Genomic DNA, 24271 nt, shown 5'->3' with positions numbered 1-24271 from the left:
CAATAAAATGTTGATTTGCACCTGGCTTAGAATATCGAGGAACTTCTTGTATGAGGCATTATCCTTGACTTTTTGCAACCTTTGTGGAAGAGAAACTTTCTACCATTACTCAATGTCACAGTACTAACATAAGACTTAGGATTCGACTCAGTGTCACTTGGAAGAGCCCCCACTGGTCGGATATTTTAGGCTCTAGCAAGTTGCCCCATTTGTCTTTCTATATTGTAGATAGCAGTAGCTTGATTCTGATTATCATCCATTATCTTCTTAAGCATCGGATTCATGGACTGATCAACCTAAGGCGGGCGGAACTATTGTTATTGAGCTTGTGGTCTATAGTGATTTTGATTCTCTTGATTTCCGCTCCATGAAAAACTCGGGTGCTTTGAGATTGTAAGTATTCCTATACTGATTTGCTTGGCCTTTGTTTGCATTACCTATAAAACATACTGACTACAGATTTGCGGGGCATATATTGTTGGTGTGGCCTTCTCCACATACTTCACAAAGTAATTACAGTTGTTGTACTGGTTGAACCTACTGTTTATTCAAAACCACAGCCATTTTGTTGAATTGATTCGCCAAAGAGGCCACTTGTGTCGATAATGTAGAAACGACATCTAACTCATGAACCCCAGCAGCCTTATGAACTGTGTATGTGTTTGCTTCTCCTTGCCAGTCCAGATTGCTCTTCGAGAACCTATTCAAGAGTGAATAGATCTCATCAAAACTCTTCTTCAACATTTGACCACCTACAGCAACATCTACCACTATTTTAGTTTCTAGATGAAGTCCTTTGATAAAAGTGTGATCTAACACCTCATTAGTTTGATTGTGGTGCAGGAAATCTCGAAACAAACCCTTGAACCTCTCCCAAGATGAATATAGGAAGTCTCCCTCCTTCTGTTTAAAGGCAAATATTTCATTTTCGATCTTTGATGTATTACCGGATGGGAAAAACCTCGCCAAGAACTTTTGAGCTAGATCATTCTATAATGTAATAGAGTTTGCTAGTCCAACTCAAGGTGACATTAATAATGTTGTGCATCACCACCTCTTGCACCGTCATTGGTTGTGGCATTTTCCGTTTTAACATGTAGTTGAATGAGTGCCTGAAGGTTATTTGCTTCCCTCGCTTCTCTCAACTTTCTGCGAAATATTCTCTCAGTTTACAGGTCAAATCTTAAAGTCTGTCTAGGCTCCTAACTCGTTGAATTCAAGCAAACTACATGTGATCAGTCACAACCAAAAAGAAAAATTAAACTAGACTAAATAACCAATAAGAGCTAAATCTAGTAAATCAGTTAATTTCAAAGTCCTCGGCAATGGCGCCAAAAACTTGTTACTTACCAAGATGCACACGTAAGTATACGTTATCAAAAAGTAATAAAGTGATAAATAGAGTGTCAAACCCACAGAGACTCACCGTTAACTACTTACTAATTTGACTAAAATTGTTTTCTAATCAAGTCTAATAAAGGTTGAGTTTTGATTACTAACTACTGATGTTGAAATAGAAAGTGTAGTTAACACATCAGAGAATTGTTGTAAAGATTAAATTCAATAGAGATGAGCATTTCAGGGTTGTGGTTGATTTCACCAATCCTATAGAGTCCGAGTTAATTCCCCTTCAATCCAAATCGCTTATGATTGCTAATTAGCTGGATTATGTCTACTCGTACTATCCTTTTGAATCAATTCTCGCACGCTCAAGATACATTTATGTGTATATTTCTATGAAATCAACCTAACAAGAATGCATTAAGATTACAAAACTCAATTAAGCATGGTGACTAGGTATAATTCTATCCTAACCACAAATCCGCTCCCTACCCTTAAAGATAAGATTGTGCTTTCTTTAACTCTTCTCTAATCTAGAAACGCTTTTTTCGAGCATAATCTAGATAGTTTAACTGTTGCACAAATAATTAAGCAATTAAGCACAGAATTATAGAAACAAGCATAGGATGGCAATTTGTATTAAAGGAGAGGATAATAATCAAACATCAATATTCATGGCTAACCACAACCCTAGAACAAAGGGGACTTAGCTACACATAATTGTTATAATAAATTCACAAGTCTTTTGAATGATTAAAGTACTAAGAGAAGATGAATGGCAGAAAAGCTCTCTAATCCTTGCTTCAATGTGCTCCAAACGTGTGTTGTCCTTCCAAAGTGTCTTTCCTCCCCTAAAATTACGTTTTGTAACCCTTTTATACGAGTTAGGGGCGTGTAGGACTAAAAAAATCTTGTTCCGGCCGAAATAGAAAAAATCCCGAAATTGTGCACCATACCGGGTGCTGAGAAATTTTCTGCTCTGCCTTTGGCGTCTGGAATGGCGCAAGGCGCCCACCTGGACGCCCAACTTTTCTCTTCCTTTCCTTGGCTGTCTTTAGAGTCCAGGTTGGTACAATGGACCGACCTGGATGCTGAAATAGTGCTTCCTCTATTCTCTTCCGATTTTAGCTCCAATTAGAGCACATATGTTCCGTTTCACTTTGAATCAACTCCAACACATATAAACATCAAAATTAAGCTCAATTAATCACGACACACATGAAAATAAACGAGATTCAAGTAAAATGTGAAGCACCGCGCATACAAATGCACATAATGTAAGCCGATTATCAACGGATAGAAAAAACCGGACGGATAGAGCATTAAATTATTTAATTGTCTATCAAATCCCTGGCCCACCAGTACGACCTACCCCTAGTAGCATTTAAGTTCTAGTCAGCAAAACAACTACTACCAGTGACCATTCTATGCATATGATATCTGAGTCAAACATCCCAAATAAAACCTCCACTGTTGCTGTAATGCTGCCGTTAGCTATCCATTTGTTCTGCAGCTACCTTCTACATATATATATATATATACTCACACACACGCACACACCATGTACCTGTACAACAAAAAAGAGCCTCGGCCAATAACCACCAATAGCATTTGAAGTGTAGGATTCAGAACTCATAAAGTTTAAATCTTAGATCAGCTTCTGTTTAACTTGACTGCAGAAACAGAAGTTACGAGTTATTTCTCAGTAAAATATGACTACAGGAGGAGGAGGAGGATCGACTTCGAGTCCTTCTCGCACTCTTTTAGACACTCCAACTTGGGCTGTGGCAACTGTTTGTTTCATCTTTATTTTCCTTGGCATTTTCATTGAACACTTGATTCATCTTCTTTGTCATGTAAGCAACTATATGTGTTACTCTAGAATTTATTATGTGAATTCATGATCAGTTTTTTGATCATTTGCAATTTACATGCAGTGGCTCAAAAAACATAGGAAGACCGCTTTATTTGAAGCTGTGGAGAAACTCAAATCAGGTCATCTTTTACCATTACTAACTTTGCTTGAAAGGAATAATACTCTAATTTTTTTATTTTTTTTTAATATAATAATACTCTAGTTTTCTTAACCATATCTTAGATAAATACGTATTTGATGATCATGATTTTTCTCTTCCTTTCTTTTTCCTTTTTTTGACAGAACATGTTTGATCTTCATTACTTTGCTTTGAGCACATCCATTAAGAAAATATTAAATTCTAAACAAAAATACTTAGTGTTACTAAACTAAATTGCAACGAATTCACCTTTTTAGTACTTTTATGTTGCTATTATATTATTTTTAGTTATAGCTCCTTCTTTACTATAAATAATTGGAAAATATAGAACGGAATTAAATTGGAAAAATAGCATTGTATGGCCGTTCTCAAAATAATAGCCGAAAAATATATATTTTTTATATATACATGCATTTTGTATGTCATACATATACATAAATCATATAAATTTTATACACTTTCTCGGCTACCGAATGTAATAATTTAAATTATATAAACTAACGCAATAAAGATTTTTTGCACTAACCAAAAAATTTAACATGTAATAGCAAGTTAGTTACCATATTTATCAGGTTAACAAATTAATACTATATGCCTATCATAAAGCTTTATCTTTAATTAACTGATAAGTGATTTAATCGTATGAATATCTTTTATATTGTCAGCACATAAAAACTCATATATGTCACACTACATTTTAGTAACTATATTTTAATGTACCGACCCAGAGAAGGGTATAATTATACGCTGTTGTACCCTACAAAAAATCTGATAATTGACCATTTAATTTGTTTTGTGTATGCAGTGTTAATGCAACTAGGGTTTTTATCTCTGTTATTAGCAGTGATACAAAGGCCAATATCCAAAATATGCATACCAAATAAAATAGCAAATTCCATGCTTCCTTGTCATCAAAGGGAATTAACATCAGTTGAGAACTTAAAGGATCGCTGTGGCTCCAGAGTATGAATTAAAAAAATGATATTTTTCATTTATTTTTGGTGTAATAAAAATGTTCTCTTTGTTGGATTTTATTTTAATTTATTTGTTTCTTATTTTATCCAGGGGATGACTTCTTTTATGTCACAAAATGGAATCAATCAGCTAAATAACTTCATATTTGTGCTAGCAATGATGCAGATTGTGTACAGTGTTGTCACAATGGCTTTGGGAAGGGCCAAGGTACGTATACTATGTGACATTATTATTGTTTAGAAAATCAAATATATATTTAAATACAATTTTTTCAAAATTTCTAACGATTTATATTGTTAAAAATATGATTTATAGTATTTTATATCATTATATGAGTTTTAAATAATTCATAGTGTTTTTTAAATTTCGAAAGAAATTTAAAAAAAAACATCAAAAACACCCAAAACTATATGATAATTATTTTCTTAAACTTCTTATTTACATTTTTCTTATCTTCTTCTGATTAATAGATGAAACGTTGGAAAATTTGGGAGAAGGAGAGTCAGACTATAGAATATATGGCAGCCAATGGTATGCACCTTATTCTCGTTTTATTTATATATATAAATAAAATATGTTGAGATTTTGGGTGAAATCAAGTTTGCAAAATTGTTCAAGTTTGCTACATTAGATATTAGATAAAAAGTTTAAGGGATGGCAAATACTCAATTTTGAATAGTATATAGGCAATTTTAACCTTTCCCTGTCCAGTGATAATGGTAGTAATTAACTTGATTATATAAATATTGTAAATTATTTAATGATACAAAACTAACTTAATTATATAAATATTGTTATACGCCGATAATGAAGACTTTCTCTTCCCAAAAGAGGACCAATCTAGATGCACATATTAGTCAAACTTGTCTAAATTAGAGTTCTTTCTATTTCAAGCGTTATTACTTTTTAAGAAATTAAAAAAAAACATCCACCGCAATGGTGTCAAATATTTTCAAACTCTTTTAAATTATTAACCATTATGACTTTTTAATACTTTTATTTAATTTGAAAATATATAAATTTTAATTCAAAAAATAATATACGATTTAATTTACTCTGAAATAAGCGTTTGACCTATCTACTGCGCCCAAGAATATGACACAGTAATCAATAAAGTGGGAGAAGAATTATAAGATTTGAGGAGGCAACTCATGCAAGAGTACTACGTATTTTATTTCCATATGTCCAACTCTTAGTGAACAAAATTACCTCGTACTTGTGGTGGTGATAGAAGGTAGGAATTATCCCATAAAATTAAGCGATGTACACACAAATTGACCCGAACAGGCGAACACCATAATTATTATTTATTTTTTAAAAAATAAGTGGTTGAACCTCCTACTTTGACACTTTCACATAAGATGAGAAGAAAGGAGTAATTGTTTGATGTCATAGTTTTTGCTTACGTGTTGAACCGTCTTTGTCCTTAAATGTTAGAATAAAATTTCAATCTCACTTTGACTATTAACCAATTTCAGAAAGTTCAAATCAAATTTGAGAAGAGAAAGCGATTTTGATCTAATTAAAATAATACTCCATCTGATTTTGTATTATTGAATTCTAATTTTTGTATGTTTATCAAATGTAACCACCCATTAGATCCTAATCGATTCAGATATAAAAGAGAAACCACATTTGGACGACGCCACATGAACAAGTTTACAACCACTTCTACTCATCTTTGGATTGTAAGTATAAAAATTTTCTCTTTCTTTTTAGATTTACTAATTTTGGATTTTCTCTTTTGCTATTACCAATTTAATATTAATACGATTTTGCAAATGGGACAGAAATGTTTCTTTCGACAATTCTTCCATTCAGTAGCCAAAGTTGACTATCTTACATTACGCCATGGCTTCATTTCGGTAGGTATCACTTTCTTCTTCTTCCAACACTCCTATTTCAAAATATCAAACGTTTTGATACATAGTTATATATGCAATAACATTAAACCACAAATAATATGAACCAAATATAGTAATATTCAAATGATTTGGTTGTAAGTTTGTAACCAAACAAAACCATTAACCGTATAATGCTTGCATTAGGGTAGACTGTCTACATAATACTCTTTAGGTGCGGTTCTTCCCCAGACCCTGCATAAACGCGGAATACCTTGTGCACCGAACTGTCAATTATTACTGTCTCGCTAATGCTTTTCCCTTTTATTTTTACGCGATCAAAATGTGCAGGCTCATTTATCTTCAAACAATGCCTTCAATTTTCAGAAGTACATTAAACGGTCTTTAGAAGATGATTTTAAAGTCGTTGTTGGCATCAGGTACGTACTTACTCCAAATAATTTATAATTTACTCTGATTTCTAATTCGATATAATGAAGGAATTAAACATTATTTTTAACGAGGGATCCAAGGTTTACAATAAGTAAACTTTTAGTTGAAATACCAAGTGGACCTTGAAAAAAATTTTATCTCACATATTCGACAATTATAGATAGCAATTTTGTTGTACGTTTTGTAATAATAATTGAAAAATCTCCCGATAAACTTTTTCCATCATGCTCTGGCTTAACATCTTCTGGGACCCCTAAATCGTCTGTGTCTATCTCCTGTCATGTATACTCCCAAGTTAAACTTGCAAGCACGATAGTATGTAGCTGCCGTTTTCGCCATTATTTTCGTCATCTAAGATTGAATAAGATTAAGTTAGTTTTAATAAATTCATTTTCGAATGGTTTCTCAATGAAAAATGCTTGGGTATACAAAAATTTGTTGTGATTCCCCTCCTTCGTTCAACTACTAAAGAACTTGAAAATAATTGTACACTCGACTCCAAATTAATCTTTCAAATTTATTGTGCCATTTCTTAATTAATAATAGGATTGTTTGCAATAGGCTTGATCTCTATACAACTATTTATTAAGTTAATTAACGAGGTCGAGCGAGAATACTTCTCATTCAGAATATGCCTAATGCCTTCATATATAGTTGAGTTCAGTAATGAATCCTTCCATATATATACGGAATGATTTATATATATCATATTTATTAGTACCCTGACACGTACTATCCTCTTATTCTTTACTGAAACAGCCCTTTCATGTGGTTATTGGTGGTCATCTTCTTGCTTGTTGACGTCCATGGTACGTTTGTCTACTCTACATCTCTTTATTTTTGTGTTGAAATAGTATGAACATCTTGTTTAAAAACTTAAGCTATTAAACAAAGCACGTGATAGGATTTCGGGCTAAATTTATACGTTAGTCAAATCAAATTATAAGCAACTTTTGAATTATTTATGCGTTTGCTAAATATGCTCTATCATTATTCGTTGTATTATTTGCCTACACTGTCTTATTATATTATTGTTGCTATTGTTTCTCTATTGCTCTATTTTCTACGTTTTTGAGCCGGGGGTCTTTCGAAAATAGTCTATCTACGTACATACTACCCTCCACAGACCGCACTTGTGAGATTCCACTGAGTTGTTGTTGTTGCTAAACATTCTATGTACTTATAAGCTAAGTGCTAATTATGCCCCAAAATTTTCAGCTTATAAGTATTTTTAGTTTGACCAAAATTTTTACTATTTTATCCTTATTAATATTTTCTAATTCACAAAATACCTTTCCCAAAACAAAATTCCTGACTTTCTCTTCATTCCATATTCGTCGTCTCCCCTTTACAAAAATATTCTTGAATTTATAATCTTTTGTAAAAATATAAAAAAAGATATTTAAGGGTAATTTATTCATCTTAACAAGCAGAGCGGACCCATGTGTATGGGTAAGGGGTCACCGGACCCCGTAAACTTCTGCCGAAATTCTGTATATATACACGTATATATCTTGAAAAATGTTAATTTAAAGTAGTTGGCACCCTGAACACTACAAGACTTTAGGAGGCACTGGTTGAGCAGATTAATGTGTCCATATCGCATAAAAATTCTAGGTCCGCCTCTGTTAACAAGAGAACAACTTATCAGCTACCAAATATATCAATTGCTTATTATCAATTTCAGCACTTATATCCAAACACATTTGTAGGATCAGTTTTTACTTAAAAATACTTTTTAACAGTTCAAGCTTACCAGCTATATATTAACAGTTAACTAACCCAAACGGCCTCTCACGTAAACATTTAATTATTTAATTATATAATGTCACCATATAGGTATCAGTTAATTAAGCTCTCACAAATACTTTGTTTTTCTAGCTGAAACTTTATGTTTATTAATTTAAACAGGTTGGAACGTCTATCTTTGGGTATCATTTCTCCCGCTCATTGTATGAAATACATAAACCTGCTCTTAGTTATAAAAACTTCATTACTTGCAGTAATTCAAGATTTGTTAATTAATGGTTGATTACTTATAGACAGTGTTAGTGATTGGGACTAAGCTGGAGACGATTGTTGCCCAAATGGCTCTTCAACTAAAAACTCAAGAAGACAATGTCATCATAGGATCGCCAACGGTCCAACCTAATGATAATCTTTTTTGGTTTAATCAGCCTCAATTTGTGTTGACCCTTCTACATTATACCCTTTTCATTGTAAGCATTTTCTCTTTTCACTTTATCTTTATTAGCTATAAATAGGTTTTATGGATTTAACTAATTAAGATTTTAAGAGTACAAAATATTTGTGTTATGTCATCACCTATAGGTAATTACATATAAATCTATATAATAAGTATCAATTGATAATTTAGTAAAAACGATAACTTATTTCATAGGTTAAACTACAATAATAATGTGTAAAAATATTTAATTTACAGTAATATTGGTGTATGTAGCTTATATATACTAATAGTGAAAAGAACTTTAACTGTAGCAGTATATTTTAAAGTGTTATACAGTCAGATCTATGTATAACAGCATCTCTATATAACAACACTTCACTATAAAAGCCAAACTTTTTCGGAATCAATGTTCATGTTATGTTATAATATAGCGCTTCGTTATAACAGCCAAAAATATTCGGAACAAACGAGGCTATTATAGAGAGGTTTGAGTGTAACAAGAAACTTGTTTTATTTTTCAAGTTATTAATTCTATTTTACATGAATGATTACCTATAATTATCTAGTAAAAAATTATACGATTAGTGTATGAAAGTTAAATTCATAGGTTAATAAGCAAAGCATCAAATTTTCATTTTTTGTCCTAACAATTAACTCATATCTATTTTCTTTGTATTTCATGAATAATTGATTATTGTAGAATGCATTTGAGCTGGCCTTCTTTATTTGGGTGACGGTAAATCTCTCTGCCCTAATTTTGGCCAAACTAATCTCATTCAGCCAACAAGTAGAGTAACTTGTGCTTAGACAACTCATTTTATTAGTTTTTGCTAAATATTTCAGTGGCAATTTGGAATAAAATCCTGTTATCACGAGCATGTGGAGATCATCGTTATCAGGGTGGTATTGGCGTAAGTCATAATTCGATTCCCCTGTCTTTATCAGAATTATTTACTCATACCCCCTCCATTTCAATTTTTATTACGGTAGTTGATTGATCACGCCCAACTATGCTTTATAAAAAGGACAATGAGGACGTTGCAAATATAACCTGAATATTCTGCCCAGAGTCGAATCCACAGAGAATTAACCTATCAATCACAATCTTTAGAACTACTAAACTCTTGAGAACCAACTTCCCCAGACGTTTGAATCACCGTTGATGGTTTCTTTACTAACTAAGATTGCAAGTAAATAACAAGCTGTAAACTAAAATGCTAAGGTTGTAAACAATAATGAGAAAATGCTAAGGTAATGACTTCCCCTAATGATGGAATCCCTTATGTTTATGCTTCATACAAATTTACCAACAAACCTCTATCAATCATGAACGCTCATCTTACCGCAAATCTCTCCCAAGTAATCACAGTAATATACTCAATGCACTCTCCCGAGATACACTAGCTAGCTTTAATTAACGCAGTTCACTTTAGATTGCACTCAAGGCTTCGTTATCCCTAAGCCCGCCTTTAAACCCGTAGTTATAGATCCCTCTTATACTTTGGGAGTAGTGTTGTTCAACAATAACCTAAATATGCACTCTCTCCCGAGTTATGCACACTAAATAGGCACAGCTAATTGAGGATCCTGTCAATTAACTACAACAAGAACATAGTTGAACAAATAAAGATTGAAACTAGCAATTTGTATTCACATAAACAAGAAGTTCATCCCCCAATAGGTTCCATCAAAACCTTAAACAGAGGATTTAGCTACTCATAACTATGGGTAAACAAACTAAGATAAGATTCATCATAAACTAGCAATAAAAATCAAAGAAAAGAAGAAAGATGTTTTGGGTGATCTCTCACAATGGTTTTTCTTCCTAAGAAACTCTAAAAATCAATACATGCCTCTCTTGGGCGAAGTCTAGTGTTTAAAATAGGGTTTTGGGCTAAAAATCCCGTGTTTTGCACTTTAGTCCCTGAACTTTCTCGCGCCTGCCGCGGTTCTGCAACCGCAGCCAAACAGCTCCTCTGAATCTCCTTCTGTCCGCGAGCAGTCTTCACCGCGGTTCTGCCGCGGTCGCGGTGGAACCGCGGCAGAATCATTTTTCTGATTCTTCAGCCTGTTTTGCGTGGTTCACTTGGGATATTTCACGGATGGCCTCTCTTTCTTCAATTTTTGACTCCAAAAGTACTCCCTAGCCTTCCCTAGTCATATATAACCTGCAAGTCATGAAAAGCACTAATAAGAGCATTTTGTTATCACTTTTATTATCAAAACTATGCAAGAAGGCGGTTATTTAGGGCCTGAATATAGTTAAATTCACCTATTATCAACACCCCACACTTAAACCTTTGCTCGTCCTCGAGCAAGCTAAACCACACTTCTAAGCCTAACCGTTGATGCATTACCCCAAGTATGTCACACCCGCTATTTTGACGGAACAACCTAAGCAATATGTTGGTCATACCCCAGATGCAGACTCTACTGCCATGACACACTTGCGCTCGCTCTAGTTACTCTAACAGAGGTGAAGACTTACTTTTCCTTCCCGAGTCACATTCCCTCACATCAAAAATCTGAGAGAAGTTCCACACGCATAAAATTCAAACACAAGGAACCGAAGATAGAAAGAATTCACTCACTCTCAGCAAAGAACATTCACATGCCACACAGACACACCATAAGCTTGCCCATAGTGTAGTACTCTGCTAATCGAGCTGTTTTAGTCAAAGATCAAGAGGTCTTTATTTGGTTGTAATGTAGGCTAAGGGCCGGGTATACATTTGGATGTAGTGACTAACCTCCTTAAGCACTTTTAATACACATTTCTTTTTATCTCAATTTCCCTGCTCAGCCTAATCATTCCTCCACATTTTTATTTCACAGGTGACCCGTACTTTTCTTTAGGTGCAACTGGCTTCTTGTTTTTTTTTAAATGCCAATGCACTATTCAAATGATTCATTCCTGATTCCCCTTTTTTTTCGCTAACTCCCTACCGCCCCACACTTTCTTTTGTATGTTCCTTAGCGATTCAAGTGCTTCTCGGAGGTATAGGTTCAAACAATCAGCTATTCAAACACAGGGATATAGGTCATTATAGGGTTATCAAAGAACGAGCTTCAAGCTCAAAAGGGTTAACTATGGCAATATAGACAGGTGGATTCACCATTATATATAGGCTTACACAAAGAAATGCCTCAATCATCTCTAAAACCAAACAGCTTCTATTTCGCTTTGCAAACACATAGGGCAAGTTCTAGGTATCGAATGCAAGCACAGAATGCAAGTAAAATCTCACACACTTAGCATGTAACTCATTCTGAATTAGTTTATCAACACATTCATACGAGCGTTCAAGCAAAGCAAGATGTGCAAAATTAAGGCATAGATTTACAAGTCCACAACTGAGCCTAGACGTCACACTCTCAAGTTCATTTTAGGTGTTTGCAGGTGTGTACATCCATGGTAGCATTCTAGCCTTTACCCATCTTAGTCCTAACTACAAAAGGAAAATCTACCTAACCCGGTTCAAGAAAAACCCTTGGAAAAGAACCGTGGCCAAAAGAAAAACCAAGGGGGGCTTACTACACTGCCTAAAAAGGAAAAAAATAAATAAAATAAAAAGAAAAAAAATATATCTTCATGGACTACTTCCCTCAAGAGTACTTGTCCAAGTTCAGATGGCCCTCTTGACCGGGGTTTGACCGCGATCGCGGTAGAACCGCAGCCTGAGCCCATCTCTGATTCCGTCTATATATATATATATATATATATATATCCAATTTGGACCCTCAAGAGACCCGTCGACAAGTGTCTGTCGTTGGGCCAAGTCAGACTCCTCATATAAGTACAGTCAATTGTATACAACAACATCAATTTCATGCTACAACACACACAATGTCTATGTATAGTACACATATCACTAAAGCAAGTCTCCCACCCCACACTTAAAGTCATGGCATTTCCCCATGTCATATCAAGAAGGTAAAGAGCAGAAGGGTTAGAAGACGTCCCTGAGACTCAATCAGAGTCGAAGACTGTGCTGGGGTCCACATGGCAAGCTCTCCCCAAAGCACAGAACCAGGACATGAACCGGCTCTCAGACCTGGCCTGCCGCTGAGACGTGGCATCCATACGCGTGTGTAAGCCCTCCACCGAGGTGCGAAGATCGGCGACCTCTTCCTCCATAGAACGCAACATAGGATGGGTGGACTGTGATCTGGATAAGCCAGCCCCAGCATGGGGGTGCCGAGAGGGTCTGGCACTGTCATAGGATCTCCTGGATGGTGCCATAAGAACCGGGTCATCATCCTCATCATCGATCTCAATAGTGGTGCGTGCACCCCTGCCCACTCTGATGCTCGAAGCTTTGAAGGCTGCTTTAGGGGGCAACTCTCCATCAGCAGGATTTGTGGGGACATTCTTCCGCAGGCACAATTTAGTCACCAGGGAGGGAAAGTAGAATCCTTTTGACCTCAGCGGGGACTGTATGATCATTTTGTCACCAATAAGCCTTGCCGCATCAAAATCTTTCTTTGTGACGAAGCACCACGTCAAAAGGGCTCTTTGGAAGTTCACATCAGTCGTATTGCCTGAGGGCAAGAACCGGCTGCAAATGATAGTGAGCCAACACTTAGCCAAATGGGTGAACGAATTGGAGTTCAGGGTGATGTGGTCATGTATCCAGATTGGTTGCCCCCCAGCGCAGAGTACATCAGTCATAGTATCCCAAGTGACACCTGGGGCATCCTGGTAATAGTCGACGTCACCAGTAAACTGGGGCAGCCGCAATACCTGTCGAATAGTTTCCACTGAGGCATCTACCCATGTGCCTCGCACAGTCACCTCCCGCAGCATATGAGCTGGGCAGTTCGCGTAGAACTCCCGTACAAGCATCATGTTCACCGTTTCAGGTTCATCAAATAAGAACTCCATTTCCCTCCGTCGGATTTCCTCATACATCTCCTCATTTTTTGCACGGAGGGCTGCCCTGTCAATCATTATTTCAGGGATGAAGCTTTTTGAGGCCTTGGCATGAAAGTCGTCCTCTGCCACTTCGGATTCGAACCTAGAAGCATCATTAGTAGGCTGTTGGGATGTGCCTTCCGATCTCTTTTGCTTCTTACGAGCCATATGACCTGCAAAGAATACTGAAGAACCATCAAATATATCCTACATGTGCCAGCCGGATGGTTACTCAGACTTCAACACCCGATGGCACCAAATAATATCTCCCATTTACTCCATTTAGACACTATGCCAAACCCTCAACTCGTGATGTGTTCAAAGTTACAATCTCCACAATGGCCCCCACAAGCATACAACACCCCACACTTACTCCCTCAAGTGAGTCACGTTAAAAATAACACCACCATTCACCAAATACAATACCACCACAACCTAGGGTAGGCACAAAATGCCTCAAAATAGCACCACAAGCCCCAAATTTCCAGCCAAAAAGGTCCCACCACCAAGCTACACCGCAAAAATTATTTCCAGGCCTCCAAAACATCTAAACAACCCCCACAATTGAAGTAGAAGAAAGACCCAACCATTTTAGCACCAAATAAATCCACAAGAAGCAAATACAACAATAAAAAAAGAGAAGAAGCAAATATTGAAAGGAAATCTACACTATTCCTACCTAGGGTTTAACTAAAATAAGTTTAGACCATATTTACACTAAGTTAGAAGAGGAAATAGAGAGAGAGAGAGAAACTTACTTGTTTGGTTGAGGGAAAATGGGTGGTGAAGGTGGAAAGTTAGGGAGGATGATAATGAAGTTTTGTGAAGATGAGAGGAGAAGAGAGAAGATAGAGAGAGGTTAGAAAGAAAGGAGTGGGGGGGGGTTTGGTGGTTCTGGGCGGGTGGGAGAGGGTTTAGTGGTAGGTGGGGGGTATTTTGGGTAAAGGGGAAAAAAATTAAAAAAAAAAAACTTACCTGGACCCCGTCTACGTCTGCTGTGGTTCTGTCGCGGTCGCGGTAGGCCAAGTTCAGATGGCCGTCTTGACCGCGGTCGCAGTGCAACCGCGATGGCCTGGGTTCAGAGAAGGGTCAAGACCGCGGTTTGACCGCGGTCGCGGTAGAACCGCGGCCTGAGCCCATCTCTGATTTTGACGCTTTTTTTTAAGAAGTGTTACACTTACAACAATTTCATGGGTTGCTTCCCATGCAGCGCCTGATTTAACGTCGCGGCACAACCCAGATGAGTCCAGTTAAGGCTCGTTCGACCTCCGTGGTTCAGTCAACTGCAGTCCAGACCCTTCCTTGGGCTCGCTCATACCCACATACAACTTCAATTTCTGACCATTGACTCTAAATGTACGAGAGTCATTCTCAGTGGCAACGTCAATCGCTCCTGACTAGAAAACTTCCACTACTCGAAACGGTCCAGACCATCGTGACTTCAGCTTACCCAGGAACAACCTTAGTCTTGAGTTGTATAGCAATACCATGTCCCCAGGTTTGAAATTTCACTCAACAATGTTCTGATCGTGTAGCCTCTTCATTCTCTCTTTGTACAGCCTTGTGCTCTCAAAAGCAAGATACCTGAACTCCTCGAGCTCATGCAATTATGTGACTCTTGACGTGCCCGCAGCTTCCATTTCTAAGTTTAGTTGTTTCAGTGCCCACCACGCTTTATGCTCGAGTTCTACAGGTAGGTGACAGGCCTTCCCAAACACTAACTTGTATGGTGACATACCAATTGGTGTCTTGAAAGCTGTTCTGTAGGCCCAGAGTGCATCATCTAGCTTCCTTGCCCAATCAGTTCTTGTGGCGTTCACAGTTTTCGTTAACACACTCTTGATTTCCCTGTTGGATACCTCAACCTGTCCACTAGTCTGCCGATGGTATGGAGTATCCACCTTGTGGCGCACATCGTATTTTAAAAGTCACTTCTCGAAGGCTCTATTGCAGAAGTGAGTGCCTCCGTCGCTGATAATCGCATGTGGTGTCCCAAAGCGGGTGAATATATTCTTCTTTAGAAACCCCACCACCACTCTCGCATCATTGGTGGGCAACGCTACAGCTTCCACCCACTTGGACACATAGTCTATAGCAACAAGGATGTATTTATTGCCATAGGAGCTGACGAAGGGACCCATGAAATCAATCCCCCAGACGTCGAACACTTCTATCTCCTGAATTGGGTTCATGGGCATCTCGTGGCGCCGGGAATGTGCGTTGATATTCATTACAACCCTTCACCCATGAGTGAGCATCTTTAAACACAGTCGGCCAGAAAAATCCGGCTTTTAGCACCTTTGCTGTTGTCTTGATCCCTCCAAAGTGTCCACCATAAGTCGATGCATGACAAGCCTGCAAAATAGAAGATTGTTCTATCTCATAGACGCATCTCCGGTTCATGTTATCCAGGCATATTCAAAAGAGATAGGGCTCATCCCAATAGTACAAGCGGCTTTCACGAAAAAATCGTTTCCTCTAGACCGATGAAAGGTCGTGAGGAACTATACCACTCGCCAGGTAATTGGCCAAGTCTGCATACCATGGCGCATCCTGATGAGTGGTGGCGAGCAGTTGCTTGTCCGGAAAAGTTTCCAGAATTTTCTCAACTTCAATTGCATTTTCAGCTCCCTCAAGTCGTGATAGGTGATCAGCGACTTGATTCTCAGTGCCCTTGCGGTCACATATTTCAAGATCGAACTCTTGTAGTAGCAACACCCAACGAATCAGGCGTGGCTTAGAGTCTTTCTTTTCTATTAAGTACCTGAAAATGGCATGGTCAGTGTAGACGATTACCTTTGATCCTATCAGGTAGGATTGGAACTTGTCGAATGCGAACACCACAGCTAGCATCTCCTTTTCAGTCACCGTATAGTTCAACTGGGCTCCACTCAGCGTTCTGCTGGCATAGAATATTGGGTGCATCAATTTGTCCTTCCGCTGGCCCAGCACTGCCCCCACTGCGTAGTCACTAGAGTCACATATCAATTTGCGTAGTAACAATGATGGGTGATGTGACCAGCCTCTTCTTCAACTCCTCAAACGCTACCCTGCAATCATCAGAAAATACAAACGGGTGATCTTTCTCTAATAACTTACAGAGAGGTTTGGTGATTTTGGAGAAGTCTTTTATGAACCGCCGGTAGAAACCGGCATGTCCAAGAAAACTTCTGATTGCTTTGACCGAAGTTGGTGGAGGCAGCTTTGCTATTACATCAACCTTTGCTCGATCTACTTCTATTCCCTTGCTTGACACCCGGTGCCCCAAGACTATGTCTTCTTGTACCATGAAATGGCACTTCTCCCAATTCAGCATTAGATTAGTCTCGATGCACAGTTTCAGCACACGCGTCAGATTCACCAGGTACTCATCAAATGAACTTCCCACCACTGAGAAGTCATCCATGAACACCTCCATTATATCCTCAACCATGTCAGTGAATATGGCCATCATGCACCGTTGGAATGTGGCGGGTGCATTGCATAGGCCAAAGGGCATCCTCCTAAAGGCATAAATGCCATAAGGGCATGTGAAGGAGGTCTTCTCTCGGTCCTCAGGTGCAATGGAAATCTGATTGTACCCTGAGTACCCATCCAGAAAACAAAAGTGTGACCTCCCTGCCAATCTATCCAGCATCTGATCGATGAAGGGAAGTGGGAAGTGGTCTTTCCGGGTGGCTAGATTCAACTTTTGATGATCCATGCAAATTCTCCAGCCTATGATGGTTCTCGTTGAGATTGGTTCATTGTTGTCATTCTTCACAACCATCATGCCACCCTTCTTAGGCACACATTGAACTGGGCTAACCCAGCTGCTGTCAGAGATTGGGAAAATAATTCCCGCATCTAACCACTTTATCACCTCCTTCTTCACCACTTCCTTCTTATTTGGGTTCAGCCTCCTCTGATGTTCCCTAGAAGGTTTGTGCCCCTCTTCCAGCAGAATCTTATGCATGCAGTAAGCAGGGCTGATTCCCTTGATGTCTGCCATGGTCCACCCAATGGCAGTTTTGCACTCCTTCAATACCTGTAGAAGCTGTTGGACCTGCACATCTAACAAACCAGATGAGATAATAACAGGTAGAGTAGAGTCAGGTCCCAGAAATTCATACCTGAGGGGGGCTGCTAATGGCTTTAGTTCCAGCTTCGGTGGTTCTTCAAAGGATGGCTTAGCTGGAGGAGTCTCCCTCTTTTCTAAGTGTAGGGGCTCAAACTCTAGATTTCTTTCCCAAGACCCTCTACCTTCCAGTGCCAACACCCATTCCGCCAATTTCTCACCATTCACTTCCTCCAAATTCGTCAAACATGCAGCGAGGGGATCCTCAACCGTCAACACTTCATCATCAGACTGTACGATTACATCCACGGCATCAATAAGAGAGCAATTGGTGAACTCACTTGGTCGCCTCATAGATTTCTGCACATTGAATATAATCTCTTCGTCATTGAGCCTCATCTTAAGTTCCCCGGTCTCACAATCAATAAGAGCTCTCCCTGTGGCCAAGAATGGTCTTCCTAAGATGATAGGAATTTCTTCATCAACTTTGCAATCCAATATCACAAAATCTGCAGGGAACACGAATTTCCCCACCTGAATAAGTACATCATCAAGGATCCCAAATGGATGCTTCACAGTCCTGTCAGCCAGCTGCAACAACATAGAGGTGGGGCTAGCTCTCCCAATGCCCAACCTTTTGTAAATGACCAGGGGCATAAGATTAATGTTGGCCCCTAAATCACAGAGTGCTTTCGCAAAAGCAAAGTTTCCAATAGTACATGGAATAGTAAAACTCCCTGGATCAGAGAGCTTTTCAGCAACAGGTCTAGTTACCACTGCTCTGCACGTCTGAGTAAGTGTCACCGTGGCCAAGTCTTGGAAGTCAAACTTCCGGGACATTAAATCTTTCATCATTTTTGCGTATCCAAGTATCTCCTTTAAAGCTTCAATCAATGGAATATTAACCTGAATTTGCTTGAGCATCTCAAAGAACTTTTTGTACTGCTCCTCCTTTTGATGCTTGGCCAACCTCTGTGGAAATGGAGCAGGAGGTCTTTTCTTCCCAATCTCTTGGGACTTTTCTTTCTCAGCTACTATCTCTACTACCGGCTCTTCAACTGCTTCAGCAACTTTCTCGGTCTCCTGTTGAGTATTCTTTTCTTCCTGAGCAGGCCGGATTGTCACATCTGTCAGCCTTGTGGAATCATCTAGCTCAATGGGTACCTGAATGAGTGTCTCAGCCTGTATATTGTCACAAGCCCTCTCCTGCTCTACATCAAGATCCCTGCCATTACGGAGACTCACCGCCATCAGCTGCTTCGGGCCCTGATCTTTAGGATTGATTTGGGTATATGCAGGTAATGTCCCCTGAGGACGATTGTTCAGAGACATTGAAATTTGGCCCAATTGCACTTCAATATTTTTGATTGTTGCGTCCTGTGCATCTACTCTTTCATTTATTTTTGCATTGGACCCAATCACCTGCTGCATCATTGCTTCAAGTCTTGTGAACCCATCTTCTTGCCTTCCACCATGTTGTTGCTGAGGTGGGAGATACCCTTGTTGTTGACTGTTGTACCCATGTGACCTTGGATAAGGTGCCATATTGTTGGGGGGTCTCATACCTCCCATGTTTTCAGCGTTGTACTGTGGCTGAGGTGGTCTGTATGGCTACTGAGTTTGCTGACCCCAGTTCTGATTGCCCTGTCTCTGGCCTCCATAGTTTGACACATAGTTCATGTCTTCAGGGTGCTGATGATGATGATCATGTTCAGCATTCCACGGATTACCAATTGGCTGACTAATGCAAGATGTGCACAAGCCCCCATTTGTGGTATCTACAATGTGCACTTGCTGTTTCTGCCCCGATTCCTCCACCTTTTTGGTGAGTATGCTCATCTGTGTCAAAAGGGTCGCCACATTTTCAGCCATGGAATTTGATGGGTCAAAAGGCACTGAGTGTACCACTGGAGTGATAGGTGCATTCCTCGTCGTCCACCCCGAATTTTGAGCCATTTTGTCAAGCACACTCTGACCTTCTCTCCAAGTTTTGCTCAAAAACGCCCCACCAGCTGAGGCATCTACAATGTTCTTCATGCTATCTGACAGTCCCATGTAAAACCGTTGTCCCAACATCTGATCTGGAATACCATGGTGTGGACATATAACCAACATTCCTTTAAACCGGCTCCATGTCTCATGCAGTGTCTCCATTGGTTTCTGTTTAAAGCTCACGATCTCATCAATTTGTTGAGCTGTTTTGTTTGGCGGGTGGAACTTGATGTGAATTTCTTGACTAACTCATCCCAAGTTTCTATAAAGTTTATGGGGAGTGAGTTTAGCCTGACCTAAACAGCTCCTGTCACCGAGAATGGAAATAATAACAGTCTGATTGCTTCTGGAGTTACGTTGGGTTGCCTTTGAGTTTTGCAAATCGATAGGAAGTTCTTCAAGTGCTGCTGAGGATCTTCGGCTAGTGTCCCAAAAAATAATCCCTTGTTTTGCAGCAAGTGCAGCATGTTGTTCGTGATCTGGAACGATTCAGTTTGTATCGTGGGCACAATAATGGCAGTGGCCAGATTGTCAGTTGTGGGTTGTGCCCAGTCATATAGTGCAGCCTCAGGCATAGGAGGTGCCCTATCTCTGACGTTTCCGTTGACGTTGTCTACGTCACCCATGTCAATTTCGAGGTTGTGTGTTTGATGAGGTTGTTGAAGTCTTTTGTTGGCACGGTTCAATATCTGGAATGTTTTCTCTGGGTTTGAGAGTCCTTCAAGTACTTCTCCAGACCTCGTAGAGTTTCTAGGCATATACCTGTGCAACCACGTCAACAACCGTCAAAATTTTCAATCAAATCTTTGTATTTCTATAAATGGTAATTGATAATTCCGTTAATTCCCCGGCAACGGCGCCAAAATTTGATCACGTCCAACTATGCCTTATAAAAAGGACAATGCGGACGTTGTAAATATAACCTGAGTATTCTGCCCAGAGTCGAATCCACAGAGAATTAACCTATCAATCACAATCTTTAGAACTACTAAACTCTTGAGAACCAACTTCCCCAGACGTTTGAATCACCGTTGATGGTTTCTTTACTAACTAAGATTGCAAGTAAATAACAAGCTGTAAACTAAAATGCTAAGGTTGTAAACAATAATGAGAAAATGCTAAGGTAATGACTTCCCTAATGATGGAATCTCTTCTGTTTATGCTTCATACAAATTTACCAACACACCTCTATCAATCGTGAATGCTCAGCTTACCGCAAATCTCTCCCGAGTAATCACAGTAATATACTCAATGCACTCTCCCAAGATACACTAGCTAGCTTTAATTAACGCAATTCACCTTAGATTGCACTCAAGGTTTCGTTATCCCTAAGCCCGCATTTAAACCCGCAGTTATAGATCCCTCTTATACTTTGGGAGTAGTGTTGTTCAACAATAACCTAAATGTGCACTCTCTCCCGAGTTATGCACACTAAATAGGCACAGCTAATTGAGGATCCTGTCAATTAACTACAACAAGAACATAGTTGAACAAATAAAGATTGAAACTAGCAATTTGTATTCACATAAACAAGAAGTTCATCCCCCAATAGGTTCCATCAAAACCTTAGACAGAGGATTTAGCTACTCATAACTATGGGTAAACAAACTAAGATAAGATTCATCATAAACTAGCAATAAAAATCAAAGAAAAGAAGAAAGATGTTTTGGGTGATCTCTCACAATGGTTTTTCTTCCTAAGAAACTCTAAAAATCAATACATGCCTCTCTTGGGCGAAGTCTAGTGTTTAAAATAGGGTTTTGGGCTAAAAAACCCGTGTTTTGCACTTTAGTCCCTAAACTTTCTCGCGCCTGCCGCGGTCGCGGTGGAACCGCGGCCAAACAGCTCCTTTGAATCTCCTTCTGTCCGCGAGCAGTCTTCACCGCGGTTCTGCCGCGGTCGCGGTGGAACCACGGCAGAATCATTTCTCTGATTCTTCAGCCTGTTTTTGCGTGGTTCACTTGGGATATTTCACAGATGGCCTCTCTTTCTTCAATTTTTGACTCCAAAAGTACTCCCTAGCCTTCCCTAGTCATATATAACCTGCAAGTCATGAAAAGCACTAATAAGAGCATTTTGTTATCACTTTTATTATCAAAACTATGCAAGAAGGCGGTTATTTAGGGCCTGAATATAGTTAAATTCACCTATTATCATTGATTAGTTACGAACTTTTAAAATTTGTGGTAAAACAAACACATCAATTTATGTGATTATAAATTATTTCATTAAAGGTAAAATGAGAAGTTTATAACTAAAATTATTTTTAAATAACAAAATATATATATATATATATATCATTCTTTTTTAGGCAGACTGAAAAAGAAATTACGGCATATAAATTGGAACGAAAGGAGTAACATTATTGTATTCAAAGATGACATCTTGTCAAAATAAAATGATTTATTGCATTGTATGGGCCGTGCAGGGTGATGGTTCAAGTACTTTGTAGCTACATTACTTTGCCTCTCTATGCCCTCGTTACTCAGGTTAGTCATCCAATAACGTTGTTTCCATCTCAGACAAATATTTATAATGATTTCTTATTTTGTACCAACAGTAATACTACATCTGATACGTGAAGTATCATTATTACATATGGCTAGGAGTGGTAAACGGGCGGGTCAGATCGGATATGGTTAGGGTCGAAAATAGGTAATGAAAAAACGGATAAATTATCTGATCTGACCCATACTTAATATGGATAAAAAACAGGTTAACCGGCGGATAATATGGGCATCCATATTATCCATGACTTCTTGCATATGATATGATCATTTTTGGGAGAATTCTTACTCTCCCTAATTTGAGGAACCCCCAATTTGACGCGTTACAAATGTATAAGTCAGATTTATTAGTTATACATTGGTTACCCATTGTTTATCTATTTTCTAAATGGATAATATGGTTCTTATCCATATTTGACCCGTCTTAAAAAAGTTCATTATTCAACCCATTTTTTAGTGGATAATATGGTTGGTTAACTATTTTCGTTTAACCATTTTTGCCACCCCAACATATAGCATAGTGCTTCTGAACTAAGTGGTTCTTAATCTTTTTGGCTCTAAAACATCTACGACAACAAAACTAAGTAAAACAACATATGGTGCATCACACTTGAACTCATAAATTTGAAAGTACAATAAATTTTATTATTAATTAGTTCAAATATTGGATCCACCTCTGCTATTAATTATTAAACTGCATCTTGCTTCCATATTTTTTTGGTTTGTCCACCAACTTATTTTGTTCCTTGAAATTATTCATGAACGAGGGGAATCCGAGATGTCCAAGCATATGTACCTCTTGCTACCTCTTTGAATTGAATGTTGGGTTAATCGGTGATGGAAATATAACTAAACCTTGCGATTACCTTTTCTTCTTACATGTTAAGTTACATCACATATGAAGTTCTTCTTGAACTATGATTGGTCTGTTCTCTGAGAAAATAGGTTAAATTTATATGCACTAGCAATGTAAATAACTTCTACACCAGTAGTGCATTTTAACATGATAATACTGTAACAAGTTTTTTATCTTACTGCCTAGTTTTCCATTAACCTTACTATTAGAGTTACTTCTTGTTGCAAGTCATTTTAACCTGATAATGTAAGAATATTTTATACTATAGTGATCAAAAATTGAACTTTAAAGAAAGAATGTTCCTTTAACTTAGAACATTTCTTTTAGATGGGTTCACATTTCAAAAGAGCATTGTTGGAAGAACACATAATGCAAGCCATAAAGCAATGGCACGCACAAGTGAAAAATAAGAAGGAAAAGAAGAGGCTGCAGCAGCAGGAGGGGGCAGGTGCAAAGTTGTCAACAAACAACAGAGTTACCACGGATCAGTTACCAGAAATAGAATTCTCCTCACACAATAGAGTGCCAACTGTAGCTGAGTTCACTGCTCGTGAAATTCATGAGATCTCAGAAGAACCAGTACAAGTAACCATAGTCCATTAAAATCAATCAAAAATAGGTGTCGACGTCGTTAGTCGTAGTCAGTGATTGAAGGAGAAAGAGAATATAATTTTTAATTAATAGAGTACTGAAGGAAAGACTCGAAATTTTGCACTAGAGCCTAAAATTGATTATATCCTCAGCTTTTGATTATTTATTTGTTTATTTAAAAATATAAAGGTATTAATTTAACTTGTGAAAATATGATTACGTGTGTGTTCAAGAACAGTTATTTCTCAATATTTTTCAAAAAAAAAAAACACACACTTGCGAAAATTAAGTATCGTTGAATGTGACATGGTTTGGCTTTATAAATTGGATAGAATCTTGGCAGATATCCTTAAATAATAATAAGCTTAATAATTACAAGAATAACTACAGTGAGGTATTTAAGTGATCAACACATACATAAATAGGACTAATCTATCCTTGAAAATAAATACAGAAGATGTACACTAAATAAGTATATTTTCACCCCCAAGGGATGTGTGGGTAGGAAGAACACAGAGCTTGTCAAGAAGCTCCTGTTTT

The 24271-nt window shown here is 38.2% G+C and overlaps 1 protein-coding gene and 1 non-coding gene across 5 annotated transcripts; both read left to right on the top strand.

The window, feature by feature from the left end:
* Positions 1–831: 831 nt before the first annotated feature.
* Positions 832–936, top strand: LOC138886584 (small nucleolar RNA R71). The gene has a single exon (XR_011405634.1). It is a non-coding gene; the product is annotated as a small nucleolar RNA R71 (small nucleolar RNA).
* A 1870-nt stretch (positions 937–2806) lies between these two features.
* LOC104234940 (MLO-like protein 3) lies at positions 2807–23895 on the top strand. 4 transcript variants are annotated; one of them, XM_070168395.1, is made up of 15 exons: positions 2807–3197; positions 3279–3336; positions 4162–4319; positions 4422–4538; positions 4802–4862; positions 5931–6019; positions 6122–6196; positions 6560–6612; positions 7385–7434; positions 8537–8577; positions 8668–8844; positions 9514–9549; positions 9657–9724; positions 22206–22266; positions 23468–23895. In XM_070168395.1, the coding sequence occupies exons 1-15, from the start codon at positions 3054–3056 to the stop codon at positions 23741–23743; spliced, it is 1464 nt and encodes a 487-aa protein (XP_070024496.1). In that variant the 5' UTR covers positions 2807–3053; the 3' UTR covers positions 23744–23895. The 4 variants fall into 4 exon arrangements, with proteins under 4 accessions (XP_070024496.1, XP_070024495.1, XP_070024494.1 ...); XM_070168394.1 differs by having other exon boundaries at positions 2808–3197; positions 6524–6612; positions 8537–8556; XM_070168393.1 differs by having other exon boundaries at positions 2809–3197; positions 6524–6612.
* Positions 23896–24271: the final 376 nt, after the last annotated feature.

The sequence above is a fragment of the Nicotiana sylvestris genome, chromosome 2 (genome assembly GCF_000393655.2).
Source record: "Nicotiana sylvestris chromosome 2, ASM39365v2, whole genome shotgun sequence".
In the NCBI taxonomy this organism is placed as follows: domain Eukaryota; kingdom Viridiplantae; phylum Streptophyta; class Magnoliopsida; order Solanales; family Solanaceae; genus Nicotiana; species Nicotiana sylvestris.
The sequence above is the reverse complement of the archived record's forward strand: the minus strand, read 5'-3'. Positions and strand labels throughout refer to the sequence as shown.

What these genes read in the sequence shown, in the direction of transcription:
- LOC104234940 (XM_070168393.1), top strand. Translation starts at nt 3,054, where the DNA reads ATGACTACAGGAGGAGGAGGAGGATCGACTTCGAGTCCTTCTCGCACT. An exon ending in TGATTCATCTTCTTTGTCAT is followed by an intron (nt 3,198 to 3,278) that starts GTAAGCAACTAT and finishes ATTTACATGCAG; the next exon opens with TGGCTCAAAAAACATAGGAA. An exon ending in GTTATCAGGGTGGTATTGGC is followed by an intron (nt 9,725 to 22,205) that starts GTAAGTCATAAT and finishes TGGGCCGTGCAG; the next exon opens with GGTGATGGTTCAAGTACTTT.